The 21,489-nt window shown below is 46.4% G+C and overlaps 1 protein-coding gene across 2 annotated transcripts in view; it reads right to left on the reverse strand.

Annotated features, from left to right (window-relative positions):
• Positions 1-2,154: 2,154 nt before the first annotated feature.
• Positions 2,155-21,489, reverse strand: part of CNNM1 (cyclin and CBS domain divalent metal cation transport mediator 1) — a 52,389-nt gene continuing 33,054 nt past the window's right edge. The window contains exons 7-12 of one of the 2 annotated variants that reach the window (XM_014532720.1): positions 19,361-19,423; positions 10,356-10,516; positions 5,784-5,967; positions 5,485-5,634; positions 3,738-3,839; positions 2,155-3,062 (exon numbers count right to left, since the gene is read on the reverse strand). In XM_014532720.1, coding sequence (XP_014388206.1) covers positions 2,983-3,062; positions 3,738-3,839; positions 5,485-5,634; positions 5,784-5,967; positions 10,356-10,516; positions 19,361-19,423 — 740 coding nt within the window. In that variant the 3' untranslated portion in view covers positions 2,155-2,982. The remainder of the gene's footprint in view (positions 3,063-3,737; positions 3,840-5,484; positions 5,635-5,783; positions 5,968-10,355; positions 10,517-19,360; positions 19,424-21,489) is intronic. The other variant, XM_014532721.1, reaches the window with a different exon arrangement.

Genomic DNA, 21,489 nt, shown 5'->3' on the forward strand with positions numbered 1-21,489 from the left:
ATTAATGCGGGGGGTGGGGGAGGTGGGGGGGGGAGCGGCAGATTCTTTCACTACTTGGTGAAGCATCCCATTCTATTGATGGAGTACCTTAAAGAGATCATTTACCTTGATTCAGATTTTGGTCTTCATCTCTCCTACTCCCCTGGTTCCCTTCCTCACTTCCTTTAAACCGCAAATACCAAGTCCACTGGCACTTCTAATTGATGACCTTACACATATTTGAAGTAGCAGTTGTTATTCCTAGTTTTTGCTTTTCCATGTGAAGCTCCTCCCTTCTCCCCACCCCAACTCTTTGTGTTCCTCCCAAGAAAGATCTTGAGCTTGGAAGGCACCCACCAGTGCTTCATGCATCACATGGGTTCCACAAATAATTATTGTCTTAGTGCTTCTTTCCTGTTCTCATTCACACTCTAGCTTCTCATTTGAGTTTTATTTCCATTTCTGGCATTTGTTTCTGCAAAATCTTACCTATCTGTCTTCCCAAAGTACAGCACTGGAGCCTTCCTGTAACCTTGACCGCAGCCTCACACCTGGCCTTCAGAGCCAAGCCTCTTCAGGCAGGTGGGCCCCGTGAGATAATCACAGGTGAGCTCCACCCAACCTGCATCTCAAATGAAAACACTTCAGAACTCCCAGATTCAGGGCAAGGAAACCAGTCACATTCCAGGAAAGCATTTTCATTTTATTGAAAAATTATTTACAATTCATTAAGTCTTCATAAATGCTTTATTTTAAAATTAAAGTCTTTTTTTTTTTTTTAACTTTTTGTAACCTGAAGAAAATTGGGGAGGGTGGGGTTGGGGAATAGGAATGACAGTGGTTACAGGCTCCTTAGGGATTCTGCAAAGGGATGGATGTAACACAACAGCAGTGGCCTGAGCCCTGTGGCCTAAGTGGTAATGCAAGAAGACTGCATAACAGTTCTTACTTGAAACTCAGTCCCCTGGTTTGGGTCTGAGGCACCCAGCACAGGGCGGGGTGAGGGGGTGACACTTTGCTATTCCTACCAGGCAAGAGTAGGTGTTGGGGGCAGGTGGTAGCCTTGGAACTATCTAGAAGTCATGCACTACTGAGCCTCAGGCAGAGCCAGGCAAGGGATGTGAAGTCAGTAATACATTGCTAATACGCTGCTGGAAAAGGCATCACCAGCTGGAAAGTCTTTACTTCCACACGCCGTGGCCCTCCTGTCTGCAACACCTGCTCCGGTTCGGAGGGGAAGAGGGGATGAAGTTATGTGGGGTGTAGGCTGTACAACAGCCTAGGTTGTGCCAAGAATTTCTGAGGATTTCCACTTCTCGGTGGGTGCCAGCTCCCCCCATCAATTTCAAGGACACTTGCGAAGACCACTTACAATTAAAAATCAGTCTCAAACTGCCAGTGCTCACTTCACTCTGCATTGCAGAAACTTTGGGCTGAAAGCTCCACTTTCCGTTAAAATAGGTTTTAACCCTTTGTGGATCCAGGACCTTTGAGGATCTATGAAAGCTTTAGCCCTCTGGAAAACAGGCATAAGAACACAGATACTAAATTCCTAGTGTTAGGGGTTTCATAGACCCTATGAAGTCCAACAATGGACCCCCTGGGGGGATAGACCCCCAAGTTAAGAACCCCTGAGTTAAAGGTTCCTATGGATAAGCTGCAAATAACCCAGAGGAACCATCATGTGATTACTGATTGAATGGGTGTGGGGCAATAGGAGTAATGGCTGTGGAGGAAGGGGAGGTAAGCCTGGTGCCCCACCCCAGGGAAAAGTTAGGGAATGGTTTGGAGATTCAGCAGGCAGCACTGGATCAGGGAGATAGATCAGAAAGGGACTTGGGGTCCCAAAGACCTTCACTTCCACATTTTCCCTAAGGCTGGCTCTGTGTCCCGATCAGAACTTTTTTATTCAAGTAGGTACGTGCAGTCATCCTGCCATCTGATGGTTATGCTTGGAATTGCATCTGCCCCCACATCCAAGTGAAATGGCAGAAATCTAATATGTTCTTGGAATAAAGTACACATGGCTAACTTGCTGGGGTGCAGTAAGGAGTAGAAGTGGGGGGAGTGGATGAGAAAGAGGAGTGACTCTTCAATGTTCCTGTGTAATGCACACTGAAGTCCCATGAGAGCTTGCATCCTTCTTGGCTGACGTGGGCACTCTTTGGTTTGTCATGGCTAAACTTGCTTCAATAGCTTAGAATTTTTCCATATATACACACACACATATATATGGGAAAATATATATTTGCTTTGATTTGAACTTAAAACCTGAAGCTCCATCTCTGGCTCCCAACTGGGTCTCTCTGTTCCCGGTTCCTCCTCTTCCAGAGCAGATTTATTGATGGATTGGTAACTGCCGATTGGGAGCCAAAGCAGATGTGTCCCTGGGAAAATCAGTGACTTGAGGTTCCATCTGGCATTCTTTCCACTCCAGCTGAGACCCAGTTCCCAGGCTGCTGGAGCCCTTATCTAACAGAAAACTGGTCACCAACAGTTTTCTGTATTGTAATGTCATGCCCACATGGCTGAGTCCCACTGCCCTGAAGTTCTGGAGGAATTCTTGGTGCATCTTCTGAACACACCGTCACGCTTGCTGCTCCAGCCTCCGCTGTGCCTGTCAGCGGTACCTTCTGAGCTAAGCTACGCATGAAATATGGCATCAGGGGATCTCAAAGAACAAAAAGGGCATTAGGGGTCCCAGAGTGGTATTGTCAGCCTGGAGTCATGTCTTCTCCAGTCCCAGGCTGTGCTGTGGACGAGGCCATTTCTAGCATGTTCCACTCGAGGCACCTCCTTCCATCTTGGCCACCGCAGGCTCTGAGTCCAACTGGAGGCGATGAGGGAAAGTCTGCCAAACTGACAGTTAGGGGTGAAGAGGTGGCGAGGGAAGCAGAATGCTCTGTCACCTGTGGGAGGCCTTGGGGAGAAGCAGATGACAGGAGGGTGGGTTCTCCCCCAAAGCTCTGGAATGTCACACACCCAGCAAAAGTTGTCTGCCCATCATGTAATGAGAGGTGTTAAATTGGAGTTCTCCTCAGAGGCTCTCTCTCCATCGGGTGACCTCTTCCTTTTTCGACCACCTGAAAAACACAGTTTGTAAGGATCAATCTGTAGGACTCAGAGGACATTCATACTCTCTTGGTGGTCCAAGCTCTCTTCAAAATAGAAGCAGAAATGGAGACAGTTTGGCAGGAAGCAATCTGCGTTGTAACCTGCTGCTATCAATATTTTTATTGATTTCACAGATGAAGGGAGAGAGAGATAGAAATATCAATGATGAGAGAATCATTGATTGGCTGCCTCCAGAAGCCCCACACTAGGGATCGGGCCCACAACCCAGGCATATGTCCTGACCAGGAATCGAACCGTGACCTCCCGTCCTGGTTCATAGTCAACCATTGAGCCACACCAGCCAGGCAGCATATTTACATCTTGAAGGACTAGGATGCACCTTTCCCCTGAGATGACAGCTCTACAAAGCCACAAACCCAGGCTAGTGCCAATGGAATGGAGATTTCCTGGAGGGAACTGAGTAAGGCCCATGTAATGCCTCGGGATCATGCCGTTCCCATCCTCTGATCCCCAATTATCAAGGATGCAGTAACAGCCCAGGGCCTATGATGGATTCCCCCGACTGTACCTCACTAGGGTTCCCAAAAGGAGTCACTGGTTCCTCCTCCATGAGGAAGAGCCTAACATGCTTTGTCTACTACCCAGCTGGTAGGTGGCTTTCGTCTGGGTGAGGAGATACTCACTCAAGGTTCTCAGCAGCCTCTTGCCCATGGTTTCCTCAAAGTCACTACTGCAGGGACTGGTCTCTGTATCCAGGTTGATATTACAACATTCACTATCTGATGCTGAAAGGAAAGAAGAAAGAACACAAGTGTTTCCAACGTGCACACCCAGGGACCGAGGTGGGATGATTCTGGCTGACATTTCTTAGCAGGTGAGAGTGCAGCACCAGTGCTAAGGCAGCAGTGGCTCCAACAAGGGAGGGATGCCCAGGGAGCCTTTAGCAAGGGGCACTTTAGTGCCACAAAAGGAACAAAGAGACAGAGAACAAGAGTGGGATTAACTACTCAAACCCTGTTTGGCAGGAGAGAGAAGGGAACAAGATGTTCTCTACTCAGCATTTTTTGCCAGACAAAAAGCACATTTGAGGACAGGTGGTGATGTGTCCTTCCTCTATTTGTACAGATCCTGGAAAACCACAGGGCTCAATAACAATTAAGCACATGCCAGGTCTTCTCCCACTGAACCCGGTGAGAATTCAGAAAGCCCTAGAATCTCAGAGCCAGGAAGGAGCCCAGCTCTTAGTGCCAATGCAGGAAGAACCTAACCTGGGAGGCAAAATGATGTGCTGGAAATGGCCCTGCACCCTAAGCCAGGAGGCTGAGTCCGCTTCTAATGCAGCATACCGATGGGGCAAGTCATCTCCCTTCTCCAGGTCTCAGGGTCCTCATGTGCCATAGAGGAGGATGGGTTAGATAATCTCCAAAGACTATCCCATCTCCTCCATTCTTATTCGTTTGATACAATTTCTTGGTACATGTTTTAGCTACTAAATTCAGTGTGGGTGGGAGAAAAAGAGCATCAGTCCTAAATTTAGGTCCTGGAACAGTAATTATGTATGTCCCAGATTTTCTGCGTTAGCTACAAGTTCAAACATATCTCAGGCAAGCATATCTTAGGCAAGAACAGAAGGACCTTAGGACTGCTGGGACGCTGGGAGCTCGGAGCAACACCACCATCAAGACAGAGGCCTCCAGTGTCTCAGAGGGAGGTGATACGGTCTCAGACTTCAGGACAGCTCCTACAGATTACGTCTGGTCCCTGGGCCTCAAAGGAAGGGAAGAGCCCTGCCAATGAGAGTGATGGCTGACTTCAATGTCCTAATCTGTAAAGTAGGCCTAACAATAACTATGCACTCTTTAGAGATCATGGCACCAAGCACTGGAAGGTACCCTCTGTATGTGTTATCTCATCGACGCTCAAAGCTACTTTAGGAGCTAGTTACTGCGATTTGTATCTATTAACATAAGGAAATGTACCTATTAAGACAAGAAAACCGAATCTTCAGATAAAGTAACTTGCCCCAAATTGCATAGCTCCTAAATCAGTGGTTCTCAACCTTGGCTGCACATTAGAATCACCTGGGAATCTTTTTAAAATCCTGATTTCTGGGCCTCATCCTCAGGAAATTCTGTTTCTTTGTTACTAATGATGAGGCCCAGAAATCAGGATTTTAAAAAGATTCCCAGGTGATTCTAATGTGCAGCCAAGGTTGAGAACCACTGTCCTAAGTGAAGGAGCCAGGCTCTGAACCCAGGTGGAAGCCTAGTTCCTAACACACTGTCTTCCGGTAGCTGCCCAGTAGATGTTAGGAGGCGTAAGCAGGCGGGACATTTTACACGGGGGCTGGGATCCCAGGCTCCCCTCACCCAGTGCCCTATGGTGAAGACCCCCCCTCCCGGCTCCTGGGGCCCAGTTTCCCTCCCGGACCTGCTCTTGTGGGAATGGCTGCAGGAGACACCGAGAGCTGCTGTGTGCTGTGCTCCTGGAAGTCTGTCATATCCTCCTGGGTGAAGCCCATCTCCTCCATCCTCAGGTACACGACCTCGCCGGGGCTTCTCAGCCCATCGGAGCGGCTGCCTGGGGAGAACAGCACGTGTGTCACCTCTCTGCTTTGGAGAAGACCCGGGCTCCATGAGGACAAGATGGCAGCTCGGGGCAGCCATCAGGAGGAAGGCAGGACTGTCCTCACCTCAAGGCAGCCCGGCCCGTCCGCCTGACTGACTTACATGGCAGGCTGTTCCTGTTGTTTAGGAGGATGACAGCAGGGTCATCCTTGGGGGTCTGGGGTGTGCCCCGGGTCGTGGGGGCCTTGGTGGAGTCTCCGTCAGTGAAGGCCTCCATGTCGGGGGACTGGGGTGAGTTGTCCATGTGGCAGGCGGTGAGCGCATTCTGGTACTGCTGCCGTGTGATCTGGGAGGAAGAGGCAGAGAGGGGCAGAAGCTCAGGAGACGCTGGGCAGAGCCTTCCATAGATGTGGTCCAAGCTCAGACGCAGCCTCACCTGAGTGCTTTGGAACCCAGGCCTCCGTAACCTGGGATCCATGAACTAGGGGCCTTACCCAAGCTGTACCAGGCAAGGGGTTGAAGACAATGAGAGGACCCTTTGTTTGTTTGCCACCAGAGTTCTCACTGTCATTTTTATTTGCTCTGGACTCGTGTGTTTTTTTTTTTAAATTTAAATTCTTTATTGTTTAAAGTATTAAATATGTCTCCTCCCCCACCCCACTGAGCTCTCCCCAGCCACTCCCACCCCCCAGCACATGCCCTCACCCCCCTACTGTCTGTTTCCATTGGCTATGCTTATATCTTTGTGTTTTTTTCTAAAAAGATTTTTTTATTGACTTTTAGAGAGGAAGGGAGAAGGAAAGAGAGAAAGAGAGAGAAACATCGATGTGAGAGTGAAACATCAATCGGCTTCCCTCTACATGCCCCCAACTGGGGATTAAGCCAAGCAACCTAGGCATGTGCCCTGACCGGGAATTGAACCGGCAACCTTTCACTGCATGGAACAATGCCCAACCAATTGAGTACTGGCTCTGGACTCTTAAAGTGCACCTGGAGGAGCTAAGTCTTTACTTGAGACCCTGGAGAGGATAGAGGGCATCTTCAGTTAGCAGCGTGGTTGCCCACAGAGAGGTTTAAAACACAGGTGTGGAGAGCGGTTACAGCATTTGGACAAGTTCAAGCCTGGGACTAGTGAGAGGGCATGATCCTCTCGTGGCAAAAGCCACGTGCAAGTCCCAGCACAATTATAGCCAAAGGCTATAGCTGTAAGCTTGAACCAATGGTCCAAACCTGTGGTCCCACGTGGCTAAGTGATATAGGCTATGGGAGGTGCAGCAAGTAAACAAAGCTTGAGCAGGTGCATGTAATTGAGTAGATTTGAAACCAACGAGAACGAGAACGTTGTAACCACGCCCTTACTTTGACTTGTGGAAACTGGTTATAAAATAAAGACTCGGCTTGCAGGCCGTGGCACTGTGCTAGCTTTCCATCAGAGAGGACAGCGTCCCACCCAGACCCAGCTTTCTTCTGTTGTCTGTCTTTCCTCAATCCTTCACCGCCTCCTCTCAGGCTCACTGAACTTGGCTGTGCAGGCGCGGCATACACAGGCTTATACTATTGCCAAGAGTCCTCTTCCTAAGGGTCAGTCAGTGGGGACTTGGCAAGAACGAGACCCCCAGCTTGTGTCAAAGGCTGAAATAAGAAACCTCCATGTGAAGAACATGAACTCTGGCAAAACTGCAGATGAAGCCAATATGTGTGTGTGTTTTGAAGCCTTCTATAGTTCTATCCTTCAAGAAATTATTGCCAGAAAGAAGCTCCTTTCTCTAGGTGAATTATGATGGGAACTTAAAGATCCACTGTTTCTGCTTTTTTGCTTTTATGACCAGGAAGCTCACAGATAAATTTCTATTTACTTTCAGTATCAAACTCATTCCTGATAGCTTTTTTTTACCAAATTGGTTTACAGTCTCTTTTCAACTTCTAACTTAAAACATAATTGAAGTATTTACTTATTGAAATCATATAACATATACTACTGGAAGTGCTGTAAATATCCTAAAGAGATGGAACTAGAGATTAGGTTTTCAGACGTTGGTGAAAGCTCTAGTGCTAATGTTACCCAGAAGGGCGTGCTTTTGCAGGTAGAGGTTGGGATATGAGGATGGAACCTTCTATCTACACTGAGTGGCCAGATTATTATGACCACCTGACGTTTGTAGGCAAATTAGCTATAATTTCACGCTGAAGTTGCTAGAGGGCCAGACCATTATAAATAGGGAAGCAGGGTGTTTACCACGATAGTAGAGTGATTTTTTTCTGAAGATATGGGTAAACAATGCGATTTAACAGCCTTTGAACATGGGATATATATATATATACTATATAGTGCATAACGGCTTACAGAGCATGTAGGTATGTGCTATCACCTTTGCTTGTCATAATGACTGTATGGGGTGGGCGAGAGAGGTCTCCTACGGCCTATATTACGAGTAAGGAAGTGAGGTCTAGGAAGGTTGAAGCACTTGCCCAAGGTTTGAGAGTTAGCAGGCCTTCAGCGTCCTAGCCAGAAGTTCACCTTTAACCAGTGTGATGTCTCCTATCATTTTATAACTTTCATCCCTCAAAACACAATCCTGCAATTTAGGGATTCTGCCACCAGATGGTGATGAGGCATCTTGGTTGCAGTCACACGAGTCAGATTATGTCATTAGCCAAATATCCTTAGTTTAATAATGACATTTACAAAACACATTTTTTTAAAAACAAGCATAAGGATTCTTTGATATCTTCATAGCTTATTAACCACTATTAATCACAGCTTTAATATCTTTCCCAGATAATCTAGGCATACTTTTCTTTCTAATATTGTAACATATTGTGAAGTCGGTTTACTCCTGGACTTTATAACCAGTTCTGGAACTTCATTCTATCTGGACATGGAAAGCCCTCACAAACTGCCCGCAGCCAGTCACAGGGGCTTCCACCAATAAAAACACCCATTTTGTACAAACTTCTGTCTAGGTTCCTCAAAAACTCTCTTTATGTTAAAAAAAAAAGGGGGGGGGGGGTCGGGAGAGGTCAGTAAAAGAGAGCCTACATCATGGTCCTAACTAGTCCATTAAATCAGGAGGAGGGGATTTTTAACTTTAGTCTAAAGCAGTGGTTCTCAACCTTCTGGCCCTTTAAACATAGTTCCTCATGTTGTGACCTAACCATAAAATTATTTTCGTTGCTACTTCATAACTGTAATGTTGCTACTGTTATGAATCGTAATGTAAATATCTGATATGCAGGATGTATTTTCATTGTTACAAATTGAACATAATTAAAGCATAGTGATTAATCACAAAAACAATATGTAATTATATATGTGTTTTCCGATGGTCTTAGGCGACCCCTGTGAAAGGGTCGTTCGACCGCCAAAGGGGTCGCGACCCACAGGTTGAGAACCACTGGTCTAAAGCATCATCTTAACTTACATTAAAAAACAAAACAAAAGAGAAACCAACACCAACAACATAAAAAAGCTGTGTTAAGTTTGAATTCTCAAATTCCTTGTATAGAACCACCCATTCCAATCAGAGGTTTTCATTTGCTAACCAGGAAGGGGGCTCTCACCAGACACCGGTTCCGACCACACCCAGACACCCAGAACTTGGACGCCTAGCCGCCAGAACTATGAGAAGTAAGTGTTTGTTATTTAAGCCACCAGTCTATGGTAATTTGTTAGAGCACTCCGAGTGAACTAAGATAAATGGAAAGACCTGAGAAACAAACCTAACAAAAATTCCCTGTTCAAAGAGAATCCAAAGGCCTTACTCTGGCCTAAAATGCCAGGTGACATTGCTGCTAATGCTCCAGTCTCATCTCACACCAGCCTCTGCCTTTGCGCTCAGACCCTGGAACCCCCAGCTCCTTCCTGCCTGCTGTTTCTGTCTTGAACATTCTCCCCACCTTCCCTTTCAGGTCTCAGCAAAAATGTCCCTTGCTTGGCCTGCTCTGACAACCATTTCTAAAGCAGCCTCCATTTATTCCCCACCCTGTATATTTCCTTCACCGTCGTTATCACTACCTGGAAATTACCTAGGTTTTATCTATGTGGTTACCTGTTAATTATCTTTCTTCCCCTAGGACAGTGATGGCGAACCTTTTGAGCTCGGCGTGTCAGCATTTTGAAAAACCCTAACTTAACTCTGGTGCCGTGTCACATATAGAAATTTTTTTATATTTGCAACCATAGTAAAACAAAGACTTATATTTTTGATATTTATTTTATAGATCTAAATGCCATTTAACAAAGAAAAATCAACCAAAAAAATGAGTTCGCATGTCACCTCTCACACGCGTGTCATAGGTTCGCCATCACTGCCCTAGGAGCATGGAAGGTACAGAAAGGCAGGAGCTTGCTGTCTTGTTTGCTCCCGTAACTCACCAATGCCTGGACAGAGCCAAGCACAGTGCAGATGTTCAGTAAATATTTGAACCACTTACTCTATTGTGACTTCCCATTTCTTTTTCCACAAGTCATGTGGCCAGTACTACCAACCATAAGAGTTAGCATATTAGAATTTCTCTTCTCCCATTTTTTCCTACCTCCACTTCTGAGGAAGGTCTGCAATGAGAGGGCTTCAGGGCTGGAAGCTATAGGGACAAGAGTCATGGGCTCTGGCTTTCTGAGGTTTAACTTCATCGTCACATTATCTTGGATCATAGGGGAATGGGATGCACATCCTGACCCCCCAGCCACCTCTGCCGGCAGGATCGAGGGGACGGTCCACCCGGGGGAGTTACCTTTACAAACTGCACGTCGCTGAGGATGTGGACTGAGTAGTCAGGAGTGTAGAGGTTGTTGCTACTGCACAGCTGGGTGTTGCTGCCCCCAAAGTCACTGCGCTCACGGTTGGGAGACTCGGAGCGGTTCAACCCGCTACAGCGTGAAGGGGAGCGGTTTACTGCAGATGATGAGGGAGAGGGGAGGGAGAAAAGGCAAGGAGGGGTGGGTGTGGAGAAAGGAGAGGGGACCAGAAAGAGGGAGAAGAAGAGAGAGAGGTGTTGTTTATTGAGGTCCTGCAGGACTTTAAGACAATGGCTACACTGGGTGGTGAAACCAGGCCCCCACCCCTCCCATCAGAGCCCAGAAAAATGCCCAGCTGCCCACTGATGTTTATTCCTTCGAGGAGCAAACACCTAGGACAGGAACTCATGGCTCCACTCTGCTCAGGCTCCTCCTGCTCCCCAAGAACTCAGCCAGGGTTAAGTACCATGGAGGAAAAAGGGGGCTCTGAAAGAAAGCTGATGGAAAGTAACCTCACGGGTTGATCTGATCATAAATTTCTAACTGGGCAGTCATGCTCCAGGCCTACAAAAAGGTTTAAGCAAGCCCTGTCCATTGCTCTTGTGCACTGAGGTTCACACACCTTTGAAATGCCAGGGTAACCTTCTTTAACAGACCCTTTTGGGAGGTAACCACCCTCAAGGGAGCACATACTCTTGTAACTTTCCTCTGTGCCTTGCTTTCTCCCACCTCCAGGTAACTGACCTTACATTCCCTCCTTAATTCCAAATGTATCCGAGGAACAGCAAAGCTGTCATTCTCTGGGGCATTGTGAGATCCTGCTCCCTGGCAAGTTGTCAGTTTGGCTCAAATAAACTCTTATAAAAATGCCTACAGGTTTGGATGTTCTCACATTGACAGTGCAGATGAGGCCCAATTGTGAGCGTGGTTAGCTACCCCAGCCCACAAGACCTTCTACTAGATTGAGTTGCTTTAGATAAACTCCATTCACAAACCTTATTTTAGAAAGGCCAAGATTTGCCCTCAAAACCATCTGCCACAGCACCGATAACCAATCCTCACTGCACTGATGCACTGCAGTGGGGATGACTCAGGTCTGCCCCAACAATGGCTGGGCCCGGGACAAGTGGAGGCCCACAGACCACAGGGCATATATTTAAATCACACTAATAAACTGTTAAAATAGGTTCTGTCGTTGTCCTCAACAACCTGGAAGGCCAGGTCCAACTCCTTAGAGTTTTGTGACAGAAAATAGGGTTGTATGAGGAGGACCAATCCCCGGCACCCTTTTGGAATGGGGAATTCTGGGATTTTGGTATCTGAAATGTGGTCTAGAACAGTGGTCGGCAAACCGCGGCTCGCCAGCCACGTGCGGCTCTTTGGCCCCTTGAGTGTGGCTCTTCCACAAAATACCACGTGCGGGCACGCACGTATAGTGTGATTGAAACTTCGTGGCCCATGCGCAGAAGTCGGTTTTCGGCCTGGGCAAGTCTATTTTGAAGAAGTGACGTTAGAAGAAGTGGGGGGTGTCGGTCTGTCAGTTGGGCGACGGGAGATGCGGCGCAGGTGGGCCGAGGGATACGCAGCGCGGGGAGGTGGGGGGGCGCGCGCACGATTCATGCATGAGTTGAGGATGGGAGAATTGGAAGGGGTCGTCGTCAGCGAACGTACCTCAATCAAATTGAGGACGTTTTTAGCAAAGGCCAGCTTAGGAGTACCCTAATTAAGTTAATAACAATGTACCTACCTATATAGTTTAAGTTTAAAAAATTTGGCTCTCAAAAGAAATTTCAATCGTTGTACTGTTGATATTTGGCTCTGTTGACTAATGAGTTTGCCGACCACTGGTCTAGAAGGAAGAACACAGGTTCTGGGTGGGCACATCCCTTTGGCCCTGCAAATTCCTCACCCCACAGAGAGGGCCAGGACTTAGGAGGACCAAAGTGGGGCCCTCTAGTGTGGGGCTAGGTCAGGGCACCCTCTAGGGCCCAGCGGTTCTCAACCTGTGGGTCATGAACAATGAAAATACATTCTGCATATCAGATATTTACATTACGATTCATAACAGTAGCAAAATTACAGTTATGAAGTAGCAACGAAAATAATTTTATGGTTGGGGGTCACCACAACATGAGGAACTGTATTAAAGGGTCACGGCATTAGGAAGGTTGAGAACCACTGACTAGGCCTAATGGGGGTGGGGAAGGAATAAGACTTCCTGAATGTTCAGTTTTTTTTCTTTTCTATTTTCAAGAACCGCCTCTTCGGAAAGTTCAATTAAGACTCTGTTACTTGGTTTCAAAATGAACTATGTGAATTACCCTCCCCAGGATTAATAGGAGAGAGGTTCTGAAGGTGACGCTAGCTTTATCTTAACCTGGGCATAAGACCCTTCCACCCCTCTGCTTCCCAACTGATGCTACAATGCATTTCTTCTAAAAAAAAGAGGAACAGGAGCCCTCAGCTTCTTATAACACAGACTTAGTGCAGGGGTTCAAATGAAGAGTCCGATCATTCAGAGGTTCTGCTCCTTGTTCTTTCAGGGTAGAACTTCAGGAATTTAATTCTGTCTCTTGAGATAATGTTGCCATCAATTAAAATATCATATTAGCATCTATTTGGAGTGAGTCCTGAAGCATTGATGATCTGGTCAGCTGCCAAGCTATTATTGTTGTCTGGCAAACTGTGTTTCAGAAAGATTAAACCAACAATAGGTTGAGTAATTTTCTCATTGAAACCATAATATTCACTGCCTTGAAAGGATTGTAGAATTAAGGATTTCACTTGTCTTCCCCATCTCAGTAAATGTCATTCACATATACTGCTATTTAAATCAGAAACCTGGGAGTCCACCTGACTCCTGCCACTCCACCAGCCCCACATCAAGTCCTCTTATCTCCACCTCCGACATTATAAGCCCATCTGCCTCTCTGACTCTACTCAAGTCGGAGTTATCATCACTCTCATCTGGCCCACAGTCTGGTCTCCCCACTTATAATCTTATTTATAATCAGTTCTCACCTCAGCGGCCAGAAGCACGTTTTAAAGACACAAATCAGTTTCCTATTGAATCTGAATAAAATCCACACTCTTTGCTGGGACCCTTAAGCCCCACCATGACCTGACCTCTGCTCTTCTGTTGGATCTCATCTTGGGATTCCCTTCCCCTCCCCTGCTTGCTCTGCTCTACTGGCCGCCTTGGGGATCCTCAATCATGCAAGCATCTCCCACCTCAGTCGATACTATTTCCTCTGCTCCCCCTTCTCCTCTTATCCCACCTCCTACCCACCCAGCCTTCAGCTCCCCAGCCCCACATTCCCATACTCACCCCTTCCCCCAACCACTCTCACTTCTCAGTCATTAGGTCTCAGTTGAAACACCACCTTCTCTGAAGTCCTGGTCTGGCTGCCCCAAGAAGATTCCTCTATTTTCCTCTATCACTGCCCTCTGTTCATTCCTTCAAGGCATTTTCACAGGTTTTAATTGTCCACCCAATTTAACTAAATTCCATGAGGGCAGTGACCTTGTCTTTTCTGGTCATCATTGTGCACCCAGTACCTAGCACAGTGCATGGCCTAGAGTAGGTGCTCAATAAAAATGTGCAGAATGAATGAATCAGCACATATGAGTCCCTTAAGGAACTTTTAAGTTTAAAATCTAAATTTTATTTTAAAAAAGGTTTCAGAGATCTCAAATCATCCTGGAATCAGAAAACCTTTCCTCTGCAACTTAAAGTCATTCTGAGGAAGCTAACATCTCCAAGAAGCTAGGAGTGGGCAGCTGAAGAGTGAGATCATGTGCAATGAGAATCAAAGGGCACCGAGAAGCCTCAGGCGCTGGCCTCATAGCTTGAGGAAGAGGCAACAGGAAGCATTAGAACTTTCTGTTTGTTTGTTTGCTTGTCTGTCTAATAAGCTTGTGAAACAGGCTCCTTTGAGTCAGAGCCTCCTCCAGAGTAACCAAGGACTGAGAGGGACAGTGGTGGTGCCACGGAGAACTGAGCGAAGCGCCAAGGTGATTGTAAAGGGCAGTAGAATTGGGCAGGAAAGTATGTATTTCATTTCTGGTCCCAGTCCCTTGAAAACAAACTGATTGAGTTCTGGCTTGGGTAGATCCATTTGTGATGTTCTAAGGTGGTGGCTGGCTAAGTCAGTTGATGGTGCTTCCTTGGGCACATTGTTCTGGCAACGGTAGGGAGTCCTGCAGGAGAGCGGCTTCTTTGGCATGTGTGTGGAATTCAGAAACCGTACCTTGACCTGGTGGGTCCTGTCCTCAATTCAGTTTAGAACAAGGGGAGAGAGTGTGAGCAGGGCCTGTGGCTTCAGTTTCACTCCTTGATAACCCTCCCTTTGCCTGGTCGGACATGTGCTTCACATAATCTACACCTGCTGTTCCACCTTCTCATCCCTTCTGTCTCAACTCAAGGTACATTCAAGGAAGATGATAGGGAAACACAGCCCTGTCTTATCTACTAAACAACTTCCATCCATAGAAGGTTCTGCCTGAATCACTTCTACTCCCTGTTGGAAACAGAGGCAACAGCTACTACATCCTGGTTCCCCCTAAAGCTCTCCTCCTCACTGACACCCAGCATAGGACTGTCACCCTGTTGCCACTCCCAAGGACCTGCATGTCAAACACAAGCAACATCACTGTTGTGCTGGGATGAGAAACATGTTTGTTTGTTTTTTAAAGTAAAAACAATGCTATTGAAGGTTTATTCATAAAACCCTGAAGGATTCCAAACACAAAAAGTTCCAACCATCTTACAGAGGTCTGGTCTATAAAAGTAATTTTTAAAAGGAAAAGAAGCCCTCGTTTCATGACAAAGAAAGTCTCAGCTCATCGAGTGTTGTGCAAGATCAGTGTTTTCATGTCCCAGAGCCTGACATTCCTCAATAGGTGGGATGCGATGACTTGGCATTTTGGTAATTGTGCCCATACACGCAGAGGTTTCTGAGCAAGGGACATGGACATGCTTTTAATAAAAAGGAGAAGAAATCAGTAACAGACGAGTGTCCCAGCAGCATGGCAAACTAGTTCAAGTTGTATAATTCTCCTTGGCATTTCCTAAGAGCACAGAGGCACAGCTTGGGGAAGCAAAGCGAGGAGGGAAATCCTAACTGTAGTGCAAAGAGGTCTAAGAGGGAACAGACCAAACTGTGATGCATAAAACTGACCACAGGACCCCTCAACAAGGGTGAGGCCAAGCAGCCGGTATATCACTTGTCGACTCTTGCTCATCATGGCCCTGGAAAGACAGGGTGGTAGGGGACCAGGGATTTCTACTCTAGACCTCCAGGTGCCATGGAGAAGTGTGGCAGAACTCATTCTGCAGTCTTTGCCTAGTCAGTCTGCAAGACAGATCTGTCCTAGGTGGCAAATTGGAGTTACTGAGGTTGGGTGGAGAAGACACTGTGGTAAAATTGGGGGTGGGTGGAAGAGGATTTGCCACTGCAGTTGGGGCTGGATGGAATATCCTTTCACTCTTCATTGATAGGCAGGGGCCAGGGAAACCTAGACACAGCTCTGGGACTCTTGCTTCACTTGTGACATCTGTATCAGGAGAGTGATCACAACTCTATCCCAGGAGAAGGACCCACAATACAGAAGAATCCCCACTCCCTGTTCAGTCTGAGGATCTGAGGGGAAAGTGAGCTTCAGTGGCTGCCTGGGTACATCTTTTGGGAATTCAATGAGGCACAAGGGGGAACAGTCCACATTGGTCACGGTCACTGTGCCATGTGCCATCTGTGTTCTCCAAACTGCACAGGCAGTTTAATTATAGAGGCTTATAAGAGCACAAACGAGGATTATAAAAATGCATCATTCTGGGGTAATCGTCAACATCAGACAACCAAATGTCAAAAGCACTCCGTCAAAGCTACAATGTGAACTCTGCAAATCAGCCCAAGTTAGGAGCCCAGATGAACTCGCTCACGTTACATGAAGCTTTAATGGTTCCCAAATGTTTACGACGCAAGAGCCAACCCAAAGGAATATTTCCACTTACCACATTTCACAAAGTACAATGATTATTTTTAGGGACTCCTCATATATTCTGAGAGAAAACTCTATTCTCATTGATCTCAAAGCACATTATAGATGGACAATCAAGCATTGAAAAAGAACCCTTGCTCCCGCCTCTCTCCTGCCTCTGTGCTTTGTGGGTTCGGAAGGATTGTGAAATCATCTCTGCTGAGAGAAGAAGGAATGAATCTGGGGAGAGGGAACGATAACTGCAGCGGGCCTCATACGCTCAGCGGGTTGATCAGAAGTTTTGCGTTTAAGTGAAGACACTTGCAAAGCTGGCTAATTACACCCTACTCTGGAGTTAATCCACAGACCACTTTGCTCTCCTCATTCCAAACTGAGGCTCAAACAGAAGGAAACTCATTATGGTTGATATCTGGTACAGGGACCACTGGCCTCAATCCAGTGTGAGCACCATATTCATTAGCACATCTGCTTTCAAAATGCGAACAAGTCACAACCCTCTGGGGGGCACAAAATGCCTACTTTCAGAGGGGCAGCAAGGTCCTGGGCTATGGGAGAGCAGGACCTAATAATCTTGGATTCTAGTCCTCATTCCTCTACCTGCTTACTACACCCATGACACTGATCCAATGACTTAAATTCTCAGACCTATTGCCTCCCAACAATAATTCCTGCCCATCTCCTAAGGTGGTTGTGAGGATCAAATAAAATGAAGGTTCCTTTTAAACTTAAAGGCCCTATTAATTTCCAGTATTTATATTCTTGCCTGTGTAAGATGGGGGTAAGACATACTATACATAATATGTTATCTGGATTACAAATCAAGTATGGTGGCCAGAAGGTGCCAGGATTGCTTTCCACAATACTCCTTTGACTGACGCTTCTGCTGCTGCTGATATGGAGCAGAAGCAAGAGTGACAGTGGCAATACCATGATATAGGTATGAAGATGTCACCCAACTGCTGGGAAGGCTTGGTGGTTGGCTATAGATAGAGACCAGACAAAAGAAGGTAGGGAGGAACCAGCCAAAGGAGAAGCAAGGCATCCCCACTTCTCATTCTCTCCTACTGTGCTGGTCAGGGCTCCACTCTGCAGTTAAACCAAGGGTTGGAGTAAGCTGGCCTTGCTCTCACCTCCTTGTCATTCATCTGTTTCCTATTGGGTTGAAAATGGGGTGGTGGTGGTTAAAAGAGCTTCCAGGAGCACATGGCAACAGCCAGTTGGATGGGGAGTCTCAGTACCTGGCAGTGGTTCTCAACCTTCCTAATGCCGCGACCCTTTAATACAGTTCCTCATGTTGTGGTGACCCCCAATTTCATTGTTACAAATTGAACATAATTAAAGCATAGTGATTAATCACAAAAACAATATTTAATTATATGTGTGTTTTCCGATGGTCTTAGGCGACCCCTGTGAAAGGGTCGTTTGACCCCCAAAGGGGTCGCGACCCACAGGTTGAGAACCGCTGTGCTATGGGGTCTTGCCCAGAAGGAATGAGACACCTTAATCTCTGTCTGACACTAGGTTACCATGAAGGTTTTCATAATAAACACTGATGAACTAGAGTTAACCTTTACTTTAACTGGAAGTTACAATTAACTAGGCTGTCTGGTTAATTGAGGGTTAATTAAAAAGGAAAATATACCCTGACTTGCCTCTTTTTTTTAATGCTTTGATCCTTTTGGTTGAAAATCTTTTAAAAATGGGCATCTTCCCTTTTGCTGAAACTCATAGGACATTCTTCATTCACCAAGATTCCTCATATGTAAAGGATTGTGAAGGTCCATGATGTAGTCATTTCTAATTTTGCTGGCATGTGGGAGTAGACCAGTTAGCTGGCAGAGGCACCAGTTTGGCATCTCATACTGAACATACTGTCCTTTGGTCATCGTGAAGGCATGGGCTCTCACAAAGTGAGAAAAATTTTATTTCTTGGTGGAAAATCACCATCAAGTGAGAGAGAAAATTTGAGAATGTGGTTGATGTATCTTGTACAGATAAACATGGGAACCAGATGGTTTTTGATGGGAAAATGTGATTTGGGAGAAAGGAGAAGTCAACATAAATACTTTTGAAGTTGCAAACTTGGGGGTTTGAGGTCTCACATAGCCTTTTTTGAATATTGAGGGTTTACTCTGCAGATAGCAAAACACAACTGGATTTTTGATGACTGAGAATATGGTGGAGCCTCAGAATCATTACCATAGCACTGGGATAAGAGAGACAGATGTAGAGGGTGTGGGAAATTGTGTTCCAACTTCAGAGCAATTGAACAAATAAATTCTTGGTTTGGTCATTACTTATTCCCTGAGCCTAACAGATGAACCTCTAGAGATGAAAACAATACAAACACTTAATTGATTGCTCAGATTTATTACATTCTATTTAATCTTTGAGTTACTGTGTAGCTCTATGAGGAGCTGCTTTACCCAATTAAAAAGAAACTGGTAACTTGTATTTAATTAATGAGAGGTTAAATCTAATGAAAAGTTGTTTTGAAATTTTACATAGAGCATCCTTTGTGTGAACAGAGCCAGAGGGAATATGGTCACCACATGGTAACATTACTAGGCAGATAATGAGGATGGGTTAGTGGTTAGCTAAAGGCAGAGACCACACTGAAAGAAAGGTGGAGGAAAAATAGGATTAAGGCATAATATTCTATTGTTCTTTCCTATGTTTCTCCTGCTGCACTTTTCACCTCTCCATTCTACAGTCAGACAAATGTTGAGGAAGAACTCACATAATCTCTCATCCCATTATTTCTCTATTTACATACACAGATACAACCCTGAGAGCTAAATTCACAAGTGACACCACTGAACTAGCAATGCCTGGGCTATATGTGCAAATGAGTGTTATCTGTTCATTGTGCTGTGCCTTAGGCACCAGAATGCCTGCTGGGAGAGACTGTTCTCATGTGGGACAGTGAAGTGACAGAGACCAAAGGCTCTTGCAAACCTCACTGGATCTATGGGGACCCAAGACACCCATGCATGTTTACCTGGCGAGCCTGCCAGAGAGTCCCCTCTGCTGAAGGCGAAGGTACGAGACACAGACATGGGCACTAAAGAGTCAAGGGCCAAGGGTTTGTGAGTTGTGAAGGGGAAGATAAACACAAAAGGAGAGAGACAAAGAGTGGTGAGACAGTCTGTTCCTGGATCTTCAAAGCATCACATTTCTCTGCAAAAGGAATCCGTGCCTCTGAAAACATGGAGATTGCACCCTCTTACAAAGTCACTCTCCAGAAAGAGGGAAAGGAAAATACTTCCCTGAAGGTCTTCCAAAAAGGTGTATAATACTTTTGAAGGGAAGCAGACCTGCCAAGGACAAGAACAGCAGTGCCCCAGTGGGGCGTGTGCATCCGCAGCAGCATTCTCTCTGAGCCAGCAAATCTCCGGGGGCCCAGCACTGCATTCCCACCAGGCTCTCCCAGCGGCCACATGTATCTGCTCACCAACCAGAGGGCTGAGAGCAGAATGCATGCTCCTGCTAGGGCCATCCTTGAGGAAGCTGTATCCTCCCTGGGACTCCTAGGAACTCCCTCTGTGGAGAAACTGTGTGCTGCTAGAGCAGCGGTTCTCAACCTGTGGGTCACGACCCCTTTGGGGGTCGAACGACCCTTTCACAGGGGTCGCCTAAGACCATCAGAAAACACATATATAATTACATATTGTTTTTGTGATTAATCACTATGCTTTAATTATGTTCAATTTGTAACAATGAAAATACATCCTGCATATCAGATATTTACATGACGATTCATAACAGTAGCAAAATTACAGTTATGAAGTAGCAACGAAAATAATTTTATGGTTGGGGGTCACCACAACATGAGGAACTGTATTAAAGGGTCGCGGCATTAGGAAGGTTGAGAACCACTGTGCTAGAGGCTTGGGAAACAAGAGTGGCAGGCAGCATTTCCAACAATCTTAATGGGAATCAACTTGGTGAATCAACTCATCGTCACTTCTTAGCACTTAAAGTGCTCCAGAGCACCTCTCTCACTGTCCCCCTTTCCTTCTCTCTTTCCCCACCGGGTCTGAAATGGCGCTGGCCATCACTTGGGGCCTGGGTCCTTCCCCACGCTTGACCCTGATCAAGCGGTGTTTCTGCATGGGAATCTGTCTTCACCTCTCTTATATGGTCATTCTGAGTCCCTTCCAAGGAGCTAAATGAAGCCAGTCTGCAGGTGATGGCACATCAAAGTAGGCAGCTTCTGCAGCATCAGATGATTTTACTGAAAGGACCCACAGGTGCAGGGGAGTGTGTGTGTCTGGAGCCCTAGACCTGATAATCGTTTACTCTGATACGAGATATCAAAGGAGACTTGAACAGGCCCTTAATGTTGCGAGATACACGGGAATAAGAAACCCCATAGTCTCAAGAAGAATCTTACACTTCTGGGCTGCAAATTAAATGCATACCCTGGCCAAGCAATCAAAGACTCATTTTCTCCACCTGCACACCCCTGTGGGCTGCTTTTCTGGCTACCCTGAGCTCAGGCCCAGTTCCTCCCGAGAATGCATACCCTGGCCAAGCAATCAGACTCGTTCTCTCCACCTGCACACCCCTGTGGGCTGCCTTTCTGGCTACCCTGAGCTCAGGCCCAGTTCCTCCCGAGTGCCAGGCTCAACATGGTCCTCCTGGGCTCCCTGGCAGTCAGCACCAAGATGAAGGAGACAGTGCAGGCTCTGTTCCCTTTACTCTGCACAGGAAAGCCAGAGTGACTTACTTGTAACCTCGAGTTCAACTCTGAGGCCTTGGTCATGGGCAGTGTTCTGGCAAACTCATCATCCCATTAATCACCTTCAAAGGCTGATAGAACTACAGGCTGGCTTCCAGGACAGGGGCAATTTGCTAAAGTGAGATCCTAAAAGAGTTTACTGCCTTGTGGCTCAGCCTTAAATTCTCCCTTGACCTACAAGCCAAGGTTCTTGGCCAGTGAAAGATGCTGGGTGGCTACACCTGGGGCTGAAAGTCCAGCAGGGACAACTGTAGGGTGTGGCCCAAGCATGTCAAACTCACAGCATGCGGCCCATGATGAATATTTTTGAGGCCCAGTCAATGTAACAGTATGTAAGGAATGTTTTAATAAAAGTTTTGTAACTTAATTTTTACAATATCCTGTTA

This window comes from Myotis brandtii, unplaced genomic scaffold, assembly GCF_000412655.1.
Source record: "Myotis brandtii unplaced genomic scaffold, ASM41265v1 scaffold902, whole genome shotgun sequence".
Classification (NCBI taxonomy): Eukaryota; Metazoa; Chordata; class Mammalia; order Chiroptera; family Vespertilionidae; genus Myotis; species Myotis brandtii.